Source organism: Hemitrygon akajei, chromosome 3 (genome assembly GCF_048418815.1).
Source record: "Hemitrygon akajei chromosome 3, sHemAka1.3, whole genome shotgun sequence".
Classification (NCBI taxonomy): Eukaryota; Metazoa; Chordata; class Chondrichthyes; order Myliobatiformes; family Dasyatidae; genus Hemitrygon; species Hemitrygon akajei.
In genome coordinates this window covers 32091498-32104666 of record NC_133126.1, presented here as the reverse complement: position 1 = coordinate 32104666, position 13169 = coordinate 32091498, and the positions used below count along the sequence as shown (strand labels likewise).

At 39.1% G+C, this 13169-nt stretch overlaps 1 protein-coding gene across 1 annotated transcript in view; it reads left to right on the top strand.

The window, feature by feature from the left end:
- LOC140724832 (sodium/potassium/calcium exchanger 4-like) overlaps nucleotides 1–9226 on the top strand; it is a 334703-nt gene extending 325477 nt beyond the window's left edge. Inside the window, exon 16 of the mRNA XM_073039498.1 lies at nucleotides 1828–9226. Within this exon, the coding sequence (XP_072895599.1) occupies nucleotides 1828–1980 (153 nt within the window). The 3' untranslated portion in view covers nucleotides 1981–9226. The remainder of the gene's footprint in view (nucleotides 1–1827) is intronic.
- The last annotated feature ends 3943 nt before the right edge of the window (nucleotides 9227–13169 follow it).

Sequence of the window (13169 nt, the reverse complement as noted above, 5' to 3'; positions counted from 1 at the left end):
TTCCTTTATTCAAGAAAGGGAGTAGAGATAGTCCAGGAAATTATAGACCAGGGAGTCTTACCTCAGTGGTTGGTAAGTTGATGGAGAAAATCCTGAGAGGCCGGATTTATGAACATTTGGAGAGGCATAATATGATTAGGAATAATCACCATGGCTTTGTTAAAGGCAGGTTGTGCCTTATGAGCCTAATTGATTTTTTTGAGGATGTGACTAAACACATTGATGAAGGTAGAGCAGTAGATGTAGTGTATATGGATTTCAGCAAGGCATTTGATAAGGTACCCCATGCAAGGCTTATTGAGAAAATAAGGAGGCATGGGATCCAGGGGAACCTTGCTTTATGGATCCAGAACTGGCTTGCCCACAGAAGGCAAAGAGTGGTTGTAGACTGGTCATATTCTGCATGGAGGTCAGTGACCAGTGGTGTGCCTCAGGGATCTATTCTGGGACCCCTACTTCTTGTGATTTTTATAAATGACCTGGATGAGGAAGTGGAGAGATGGGTTAGTAAATTTGCTGATGACACAAAGTTTGGGGGTGTTGTGGATAGTATGGAGGGTTGTCAGAGGGACATTGATCGGATGCAAAACTAGGCTGAGAAGTGGCTGATGGAGTTCAATGCAGATAAGTGTGAGGTGGTTCATTTTGGTAGGTCAAATATGATGGCAGAATATCGGATTAATGGTAAGACTCTTGGCAGTGTGGAGGATCAGAGGGATCTTGGGGTCCGAGTTCATAGGACACTCAAAGCTGCTGCGCAGGTTGACTCTGTGGTTAAGAAGGCATATGGTGCATTGGCCTTTATCGATCATGGGATTTAGTTTAAGAGCCGAGAGGTACAGTTGCAGCTATATAGGTCCCTGGTCAGACCCAACTTGGAGTACTGCGCTCAATTCTGGTCGCCTCACTAGAGGAAGGAAGTGAAAACCATAGAAAGGGTGCAGAGGAGATTTACAAGGATGTTGCCTGGATTGGGGAGCATGCCTTATGAGAATAGGTTGAGTGAACTTGGCCTTTTCTCCTCGGAGTGATGGAGGATGAGAGGTGACCTGATAGAGGTGTATAAGCTGATGAGAGGTGTTGATCGTGTGGATAGTTAGGGGCTTTTTCCCAGGGCTGAAATAGCTAGCACTAGATGGCACAGTTTTAAGGTGCTTGGAAGTAGGTACAGAGGAGATGTCAGGAGTAAGTTTTTTATGCAGAGCATGGTGAGTACGTGGAATGGGCTGCCGGCAGTAGTGGTGGAGGCGGATACGATAGGGTCTTTTAAGAGACTCCTGGATAGCTATATGGAGCTTAGAAAAATAGAGGGCTATGTGTACAGCCTAGGTAGTTCTAAGGTAGGGACATGTTAGGCACAGCTTTGTGGGCCGAAAGGCCTGTATTGTGCTGTTTGTTTTCTATGTTTCTATGCTTATTTTTATTGCTTGTTCCTGCTTCCAGTCATTTTGTCAGATTTTAACAAAAATCATGGACTCCAATTTATGCCTAAATGTGCAGTGCGTGATGTCATTAGCTGAGGTGAATTGCCCAAGCCAGCTTCCCAGTGGGCACAATTTCAACAGAACTCTTTACTAAATGTTCAATGCTGGTTAGAATTACATCTCTGAAGCATTTGGAAAATGGAAAATAGATAATAGATGCATTTTACATTCTTTCATTGCATTCTGCTTTGTTTTTTTAATTTTAACTCTAATTCCGTGAAGACTACATGTATTGAGTTAGAAGATATTGTTTGTTTCCTAATCTTCAAAGCTACCGGCTATCGGTATATAAGGAGGCTGTATTTAATTCTGCTGTAGTAACTGCAGGTGTTTGTGATTCCAGGTGGCTGGTATCCACGTGAATGGATGGAAATTGGATAAAAAGCTCGGTATTTATGTGCTGGTCCTCTATGTTATTTTCTTGTGTTTCTCAATCATGATTGAATTCAATGTATTTACGTTTGTCAACTTGCCAATGTGCCAAGCCAACATTTAAGCATGTCTGAGCGTGAATGGATACCATCAAGAAAAAGAACCTTCTTAAGCTGCTATTGTATCTTTCTTTGATTTATAAAGAATGTTTTCTTTTGGCTATTTTGAAAGTTAAAGCAGCCTTTCACACAGAGCCAAAACTATTATTTGAAAAGAAGACTGCTGACTGATTGGTGTACACTGAAGTCAAATAAGGAGCTCTCACTCCCTCCTATGGAGTTTTTAAGAATTACGCCTGTGGTTTAGCAATTTGTCTCCACATCTGGATTTCCTGTTTGTTTTCCAGCCTCCTGCTTGTTCATATGAGCACAAAATTACAATGTGTTCAACAGCACGAGTGCTGCAGATCAATTTTTTATTTCACAGGACTTCACCACACATATTATGTGTGGGAAGCAATTTGTTAAGCAGTCTTTCCTGACCGAATTGTCAGTAGGGACCACAATACATGTTTAAGCCTGTCTTTGTTTTTGTTCAGAAACATAAAGAGTATATATTGGAATTGTGTGAACTTGAACAAGATCATTTGTATATTTGGTGAATGTAGCTTAAATAATGAAGGAAGATGCTAAACTTGTACATTTTAATAGGAAAGCATATATGCCGACTTTAAGTTTGAATTTTGATTCATAGTATTTTGATACTATGTTAATATATAAATATATACACCTATATAGAGAGCATACTGAAGATAGAGTTCTTTTATGAAAACTGAACATTGTAACATTTTTAATTCATTTGTTCCTGCTGTGATAAACATGAATGAGCTCACTCTTCAACTGAATTATATGGTGCAATATGGTTCCATCAACATTTTATGATATTTTGGCAATATAAATATTACTGTATATGCCATCATCACTGCACATAATGTGAACACATGGAACAGAATTCTCTAGGTAGGGACTTCTTGATTTTTTTTTACTGACTTGGAAAATTGAAGAAAAGGGATGCAAGCCCTTTAGTTTATATATTTTCTCATTTAATGGTTGCTTTCTGCATGAAAGGCAAAGGGCAAAGAGCAAATTGATTTTTCTTCCAAATCCAATAGAGGCCATACAACTAGATATGGTATGTCAATATCTTAAAAAATGCCTATTATTAATTGATCCTATATTTACAGTTTTAATATGAAACTAAGAACAGTTTTTAAAGCTACTTTTTGACTATAAATCATCATTTGGCTTTTGGTGAGTTTCAAATTAAAAAGAAAGCCAATTCTAGAAAATGATGAAATGGGCATATGAATTTAAATATATACGTAGACATAATTGTTATACTGGCAACATCTTTAAAAATGCCTATTGATCTTATATTTCAATTTTAATGTAAAACTGACAATGATTTTTGGAACTATTTTAACTGCAAATCATCACTTGACTTTTAGCAAGCTACAAATTAAACAAAAAGCCAGTTCTGGAAGTGGTGAAATGACCGTATAAATTTTAAATATATATGTAGATATAATTGTTCTACTGTAAAGCACATATTACATGATAGAAATATCTAGAATTAAACCTGCCTGTCAATGAGTGTGTTATTACTCAGCTGCTTAGCACCCTATTTACAGTGATAGGGCACGTGAGTCTTTGAAGCAAACTATCACATTTTGTACAACTGTGATCAGTTTGCATTGCAACTCCCTCGTAGTGTCTGCAAATGCACAATAATTCCCGTGTGTAAAGAATCCTGATGCGCCTTTTCATACTGCCATTTTATATTTTAATGTGAACACAGTCCATCTTATTGGTATTGTGGCAATAAAATGGATAAGCTGAAAGCTGAATGATAGGACATTGAAAAGTCAGTTACTTTTTTTTTGACTTTGCAGGTTATTGATTTAAGTATTTATGGTCTTGCCTGCTGGACGAATTTAGAGGATTGATAAAATCCAATTGGTCCTCTAGGTGCACAGGAGTTGCACATGCTAGTGTTATAAACTAGCATTTTACTTCAAATAAGTCTACAAAATATAGATAATCAAAGCCATTCTCACACGTCCCAATATTTTCACAGGATTCAACAGCCCATGTTGTAATGTAAACCTGTAGGAATGATTTACTGATTGACTTGTGATAATCACAGCTCCACATAACTCTTGAAGTTCCACCTTTGAAATATATTCTTGAGTTAGACAACCAGTTGTTTCACTGGTGTTGGAGGAGGGGGGGAGAGGGGGAATGAGTGTCTCCTTCTGATTGTGTAGATGTCCTGTCATGGCTGACTAAAGTTAGCTGAGGGGAAATGACAGTACAAAACCCCAACATGAGCTATTGCCGAGGGAGAAAATGTCAGGAAGGGGATCTCTGCTCACTTTGTAAAAATGCTAGCTATGATTCACAAAAGTTCCCAACCACTGGTGTGATTTATTTTTTTAAAAAGGGGAACAGCTCAATCCATAGCTTGTGATATTACCAGCAAATAAATGCTTATTGGGCTGGGAACCACTGACCTGACGGCATTGTCTCATTTGGTCAGTGTTTCATGAAGGGCAGTATGATGGAATGGGGTTTATTGGGAATGGCCTCATGATTGCCCTTGTGGTGATTGTCTAATCATGACAATAGCAGTGGAGTGATGAGTCCTGCCCTCTTCCCACTGTGAGTGAGATGAAGGCACAGATTTATAAAGTGCCTTTCACATCTTTCTCAGAGCATCCCAAAGCTCTTTACGGCCAATAAACCACCCGCAAAGAGTGATCATTGTTGTAATGTAGGAAAAGTGGCAAATAATTTATGCACAGAAAGCTCCCTCAAATAGCTATCCAACAGTGACCATATATTCTGCTTTATAGAAGGAGACCAAGTGATAAATCAGCTCAGCAGAAAATCTCTGTACAATGCACAAGGCCTTTTACATCCATCTAATAGTGCAAAGTTTTACTTGTTTTCCTCTCAGAACTGTGTTGGTGCATTAAACTTGATCTTTATGCTCATGAGACACACCCAAAATCTTCCCAGAAGATTTAGCCCCCTCAAGCTGGGATTGCCTCTCAGTTGGATCATGTCTGATCCTCTTTTCTGTTTCAAACGTCCTTAGCTGTTCAGAAGCTTGTTGATTTCAGCCTTAAATATGTTCAACTATTAAACATTCACAGTCTTCTCATTTCAAAGATATAGTATAACATTTTGAGTAATTTTATTTCTATTTGATTTATTGCATAATGCCCCCTGAACAAAGCTCTTGCAAACATTAACACTGTCAGCACTTCTCAATCATGCCCCCTCGGTGCTCTTCACTCCAGTGAGTTTATTCCAATTTTATTTTGGGAGTGCCCCACCTCCCCAGTGTCACAACACCACCAAGCCAAGTGTGCCCCTCCTTAGCTGTGGAGATGGAGGTTTGAAAGCAAGGATGCTGGCAACCGAACCACAGCTGTCTTTAAATTCATCTCTGAGTTACTCCTATGGTCATTGCAGTCAAAGATGGGAATTGTATATGTGCAGCAGTCTCAGAAAGGAGAGAATGGAGATTAAAGTTACAAGAACCAATAGCACAAATTACTGCCACCTGACTATCTCCTCACTCATCCCCTCCTGTTCAGGTTCTGTTCTGGGCAGGGCAAGTTGATGAGAAAGAGAAAGGAAATGAACGGATAACCTTGAACTCAGAGGCAACCCCGCTTCGTAATTTATAGATCCACAAACAAGTCACACTCCTTCATTTGCAAGACATGAGACACTGAAGGAAATCAGCAGGCCCACCAGCACCTCGTGCATCTGAAGACGCTCGTGTCCACTTCGTTTCCTGGCTCATCCAAACCTAGGGAACTAAGGATTTAATTCAGGGTGAATCGTAATTATTAATCTGAGTTTGCTGCCCTTAAGGAATTAGCAATCAATTGTTTGTGGCAGCTGGCAAACATCAGTGATCTGGTTTGATTTTCTCAACAGCAGGCAAGTCCTTGAAAACTAGCAAGAAATTGAATGCAGAGAGACGAAGCTGAGAATGAGCAGGGTAGGAGGGTGAGATGGCATAAACCAGCAAGTGACAATTTACCTTTGTGTGAAGATTGCTGGTAGTCTTTCTCTGTTTTGCTTTTTAGCAATTCAAATTACCTGATCTCACTTCCAAATTAACATCATTTTGTGGATGGCTGTTGAAATAAGTGACAAATTTTGGGGATAAAAGGAATGAAAAGGTTGAAATCTTATATTTTCATGGAACCTACAAAATAAATGATATTTTTTCCATAAATTAACTTCCAAAGTTATATTAGGTATTTGAGCATTCTCAACAATGTAAAGTTTATAACTAAAGGAGAATGATAATTAAGGATGCGCTGTAAAAGGAAAGATAATTGTTGAAATTGCATTGGGAGTGGGAAGGAAAAAAAGCTATTTTTCTGTCTGAATTCTATTGATATTTCAATTAAATGCTGTAAAAGAGAGTTTATTAAGAGATTGTTATATAAAGAGTGGGTATTTTATTAGATGTTTTTAATACATTTGAGTATTCTGTATTGCTGCTGAAGTTTCCAAAACCAGAGTTATCCAAGTGTATGGTATGATGTATTGCAGAAAAAAACATGTGATGTCAACTTGTGTCTCCCAACAGATGTCGAACTACTGAGTGTCTCTGGAATGGGGCTTCCCAACCTGGGGCCCATGGACCCCTTGCTTACTGGTATTGGTCCTTGGCATTAAAAAAGTTTGGGAACCCCTGCTCTAGAATCTTTTGTTTTTGCCTCAGATTTTAGCTTCTTCGCTACTGAGTCTTCTTTAGATCAACCTCTTCTGCTGTGTTCCATGTACAAGCTGTTCCATTCTGGTGGTATTATGAAAATACTGGCCGTATAACTAGAAATGATCCAAATTCAATAAAATTGCCTCTCAATTCAAATTAGTAGGCAAGTTTATATATCCTTTTCAAGGAGACAGAGGATGTCATTTTTATAATTATATCAGTACTCGTTACATGCAAGTACCCTGACTGCAACAGTTATCTTGCACAAACTGTTGATGTTGCTACTACGCTCAACATCTGGTATCATACCTTAAAAAGTTCGGTCAGCAGATTCCCCTGCCATCTATAGGTCAGGCAGTGGCCAAAAGCACAGAATTGTGCAAATGACCTGTCCATCAAAGTGAATCAAATCCCAGGTGACCGCTAAACTTAGACCCACCCCCTCCCCATCAAATCTGTCAACCTTGTGCTTCACAGTAAGCTGAGAATGAGATAATACTCTCAGCTTCAGTAAAACGGTTCTGTTGTAATTGTATGGACAGTTGGCATTTAGAGTGATCTAAGTAATATCTCAGATGAGTGCGAAGAATTACCCTCTGCGTTCTATAACCGTTTAAACTCTTCAGCTTACATTGAGTGAGACCAGAAACCCAATCGGCATGTTTGTGTGGAAGGGAGGTGCACGACATCTGATGTACTATCCTTTTTCTTTAGCCTAAATTAAAATCATTTGTAGCAGGTTGGAGCCAATTTGATGTTGGAAGACTGACAATGAAAGTGTGCATGATAAAAGAAATATTACTGAACTGAGCTAAAGTGTGTGTGTCTTATATATTTCCTTTTGAGGTATTTTTAATGGGTTAAGGGTTACATAGGAATGAATGTTCATGGCTTTTAGATTCTGTTTTCAAAATTAAATATGGAATATTTCTATAAAGTTAAAAAATTAACCTCAGTCATTAAATAAAACATGTCAATAATGTTATTATATCAGAGCCTGTGATCAGTTTCCTGTTTTGGATTTGTACTGTTGTTAAGGCTGTCCTATAGAATCCTTATAACTTGGTACAGACCTTTATTTGAATTTTTGGTGGTGACTGTAAATGACAGTTACTAGGGAAATTGTTTCCAGATGGGTTTTCAGCACTAGAATAATATTGAATACTTGTCTCAGCAATATTTTTAATTGACAAACAACAGAATTGGGAAAAAAAAAGCTTGCATCTCCGTAGCAAGAACCGATGGCCACTTGTGAAACCACACTTCATAGGTACGATATGGTGAACGAGATGCATAGTACCTTCCTTTTCACTTGTGTTCCTCACAATAAAGACTTTGACAAATATTTTCTTTTTAAGATTAAAGCCCATTTGGAGTCTACGCCATTTGTGTGAGATCAATTATCAGCAAACATTTCTTTGGAAAATAAAATTCTATTGAATAAAACATTGCCAGTGTAGCCTCTAGTTGTCAACTTCAGTTTGACACGGTCGGCCATGTTTTTTATAAACTCTGCAATGGTAGGCAGTGGCTCTACCCCAGGCTCTGGGTTTGCACTTCAGCTGATATCCTGGAGTAGTTCTGAAGAAATGCTGTATGATCAGCTTCTGGAGTAGGTTTCCTGGTCCTGCCTCTGGCTTCATTGGATCCCTCAATCTAGCGAACAAGCGGAAGTATTTTAGGGCATTTCTATCTTATAGTTGCTCAGTTTCTCTTTATTTGCACCACTGATCCAGTGTTCCAGGTTACAGGATCAGGAATATCTATCATTCCAATGTAAGAAACTTCCTGCCAGTTTATATTGGAGTAAACCATCCCTTAGCATCAGGAGTGGAAGAGGAAGAAGGTATCCTGGTCAACGTTCTCCCTTAACCATTACAAATTCACTGATCCTTTATTTCCCTACCTGCTCGTACAATCTTGCAGTGTGGTGCATTTTACTTCAGAACAGTAATGATTGTATTTTGAAAGTAACTTATTTGATGAGGTACTATACAAATGCTGGCCTGTACTCAGTTCTGCTATATTTATATTTCACTCAAGAGCTAATTTGTATTGGTTCAAAATGAATAGACTAGCATAGGCCTGGTTGTGGGATAGGAACACAGTGCATTGATCTCCATAGCGACCATGAGACTTCATTGGACCCAAGTACGATTTATCCCAAGCAATTAAGTACAATTTCAATACAGTTTCAATTTCTAAGTTAATCTATATATTCTCTTAGAAAAATGGCAATATCTTGTGTAAATTGTAAAAGTCATGCAATAAATATTTATTCAAATGCATATCTAGAAAAATTGTAGGATGAATGTGACCTAATGCACTGTGAATGGCACTTGATGTGGATTTATGTGTATAAACTGAGGTTATATAATGTAAAAATTAAATTAATTGAATGTATTATCATCCCATGACTGATGGGTAGGACAGAATGTCTGCACATTATGTTGTATCCAGAGCAACCTACAGAAGATATCTTATCAAGCAAATATTGATACAATCCTTAAAAATGTTTGACATGTAATGCGATGTGCATCTTTAAATAAACACTATTAATACAATCCTGTGTCAGAGCAGTGCACTGTTTCTGCCTCTGAATGAAAGGCTGTGAAGAACATAATTTGAATCAAAGTTCAAAGTACGTTTATTGTTAATGTATACTATGTATAACCTTGAGATTTGTGAATGGTGCATCATCTCAAAGAGTGCTTGTCATGGGTTTGACTCATGATTCTATCGTCATCCATATCCTAATTTTGGTTTAGAGGCACCAAGGCAATGATAAATATAGGCTCTTCTTCCCACTCTATCAGTGCTGACTATCAAACAGCCGTTTGCACAGATCCTAATTTATTCTCCCCCTCATATTCATCACAATTCCCCGATTCTACAGCAAACAAGGCACAATTTATGGTAACTAACTAATCTCCCAACCTGCACGTCTTTAGGAGAAAACTCACACTGTCGCAAAGAGAACTTGCAAACTTCTCCCAGGCAGCAGGATTGAGCCTGGGGCTGTGAGGCAGCAACTGCACTCGCTGTGCAATCGTGCTGGCACAGACCCAAAGGAAGAACAGATTGCTAAAATCCAAAATGGGATAGAGTAAGCAATGATTACACCAGACGGACATTTGGGACTGATCCTCCCCAACCGCCCCCCTTCCTATCCAAGTCATAACATGGCCTCAGTAGGAGGAATTTTAGAGAGAATGAGAATATATAATGTTTCAGAACAAAATGGTCTGCTTTGTTTGTTTGTCTCTTTGGCAATATTCTCCACGAGACATAGGAGTAGAATTGGGCCATTCAGCCCATCAAGTCTGCTCTGCCATTCCATCATGGCTGATTTATTATCCCTCTCAATCCTATTCCCGTACCTTCTCCATGTTACCCTTGACATCTTTACTAACCAAAAACCTATTAAATTCTGCTTTAAATATCCCAATGACCTGGTCTCCACAGCCATCTGTGTCAATGAATTCCATAGGTTCACCACTCTTAGGCTAAAGGAATTCCTCCTCATCTCTGTTCTAAAGGGGCATCCTTCTATTCGGAGCTGTGCCCTCTGGTCTCCAATTAGCTGCAAACAGCAGAATGCAAATTCTTCCAATATGCAGGTAGCAGCAGTTCCACTGTCTGTACCATTCTCTTCACATCAATTAGGGATACACTGTGAATGCTGAATTTGAAAAGAAAAGTACTACTGACTCTGTAAATCTGAAATGAAAGCAGAACATGGTGGAAATAGTCAGCAGGATAGGAAGCCTCTGTGCAGGAAGAAACAGAAGTATGTATTGATAAGTTCGTGGCCTAAGGTAGAAGGAGATGAGTTATACAGCTCTCGTTACATGCACATGCAGGTCAACTCTTTGAGTGATTATGCAGAAATTTTGAAGTTAATAACTCATCAGTTAATAACACATAAGGGGTGATTGGTAAGTTTGTGGCCTGAGGTAGAAGGAGATGAGTTGTTACTTCAAACTTTCTGCATAATCACTCAAAGGGTTAACCTGCATGTGCATGTAACGAGAGCTGTATAACTCATCTCTTTCTACCTTAGGCCACAAACTTATCAATCACCCCTGCTGTGGACACTTTCTGGAAGTCCAAGATCCGTATGCTCCACGACTGCTGGACTAAGTGTATAAATGTAGGCGGGGACTATGTTGAAAAATAAATGTGCTAGGTTTTCTAAAATTGACTCCTTCTACCTTAGCCCACGAACTTATCAATCACCCCTCGTAATATTTCATGTTGTTGACCTTTTCTCCAGAAGTAGGAACAGGCATGTGGGGGTGGGGGAGGAGACCAGAGGAAACAACTCTAAGAGGCTGGAAGCTGAGAAGAAAAGAAAGCCAGAGACTGTTGTCTGTTGTGAGGGGGTGACAAAGGAGAGGAGAGGAGAAAAAGTTGCCCTAACTCAGATAAAGAACACAGGAGCTACTGGAAATCTGAAAGGAAAGGTGAGAATGCCAAAACCTAACAGGTCAGGCAGCACTTGTGGAGAAAGGGACTCTGAGGTACGTTAGAACTGGCCAGGGATTCCGAAGTAGAAAAAAAACCGCAGATGCTGGAAATCAAAAACAACATCAGGATTTACTGGAAAATCTCATCAGGCCAGGTAACATCCTTGGAGGGGAAACCAGAGCTAATGTCACAGATGAATGATCCCTTCCACCATAAGAGACCATTGACCTGAGTATCAGCAGCACATCTCTCCCCGCAAACTCTGTCCACCTTAGTGAGTAGTTCCAGCATTCACTGTCCAAAGTTGTTCAGACAGTAGGGCAAAGTACACTGGAAGAACTTAGCAGATCATTCAGAAGGTGTCAGTCAAAATTTCAGGTTGGGACCCAACATCAGGCATTTTCCACTGAGTGTGGGTGGGACTAGAATGAGAGATTATGGGTCAAGGGTGAAAGGTGAAAAGTCTCTGTATAATAATGAGTTAGCCACAAGAAAATCAACATTCTTGTATGCCTTTGCAACTCTCATCTTCAATGGGTAGTGGAGTCTTTGAATTACTTTAAGGTAAAGGTTATAAGATTTATAAAGGGAGTGAAAGGCAGGGATGGAGAGATGAAGTTAATCTGATCAACAAAATCTTATTAAGTGGTGGAGCAGGCTCCAGGGTTGAGTGGACAATTCCTGCTCCCAGTCTGTGCATTCATATCATTTCTGGCCATAGGCAGCCTCTGCTTTTAAGTTGGAGTAGATTGTACATGTCTCTAATATAATATTCTGCTCCAACAGGATGTACTTTCATTCCAATATGACCATCATTTTAAAATTTTTCCTGTGGAAATTAAGTATGATTCTAATGCCAGAGACTTGACCATTGAAAATGTTTAGCTTCATGAATCTAAGCTGTTAGTAGAGTTCAACTGATAGTATAAAAATTCATATGTGTCATTGCCCTGGAGGCCGTAAACTGAAATCAGCCAGTCCATGCGAGGGATGTTCTGAATGTCAGCTCTCCTCTCATAACAGCAAAAATAATCTCCCCCCCCCCACCAGCCTCATCTAACAAAGGCCAGCTGCCTGCAGAGGAAATCAACGTGAAGCGATAAATTTATCAAGTAGTTAAAAATGCTCACTCAACATTTATTCCAATGAAATATAAGTATTTTAATTAACTACCTCACTCTCAGAACCAGGATCTGCATTTCAAAATTAAATCTGAACATGTTTGGAATAATTTAATTGGATAAGTCTTATCACCACTTTTGCTATCTGTAAAATTACTGTATACAATGGAAGATATTTAGACAACTGGTCATTTAAAACACCATTTAAAATTTCTTTTCACAGAGAATGATGAAACTCTGAATTCAGAGGATTATGGAGGTGAGATGATTAGAAGTATTTAAGGTGAAAGTAAGTTTTTAAAAGATCAGAGAATGAGGACTATAGGAAGTTGATGCAGAAGATGAGCAGAGGCCAGTGTAGATCGTCCATGATCTTATTTAAAATCCTGCTCCTGCTTCTATTTCTGTGCGTTCCTGTGTTCAAACAACGGTTCAATAAGAATCTGAATCAGAATCAGGTTTAATATCATGGGCAAATGTCATGAAATTTGTGGCAGTAGTGTGTCTTTGAGTGTGTCTTCACACTCCTATACCTCCTCCTTGATGGTAGCAATGATAAGAAGGCATGTCCTGGGTGATGGAGGTCCTTAATGATGGATGCTACTTTTTTGAGGTTCCACCTTTAGAAGGTGTCCTCGCTGCTGGGGAGGCTAGTGCCCACGATGGACCTAGCTGAGTTTATAACCTTCTGCACCTTTATTAGATCTTCCATGCAAACAGTGACACAAGCAGTTAGAGATCTCTTCATGGTACATCTGTAGAAATCTGTGAGTGTCTTTGGCGATATACCAACTCTCCTCAAACTCCTAATGAAATAGTGCCTTTTTTGCAATTGCATCAATATATTGGGCCCAATGTTGGGAATTTGAAACTGCTCACCCCTCAATAATGACTGGTGTGTGTTCCCTCAACTTCC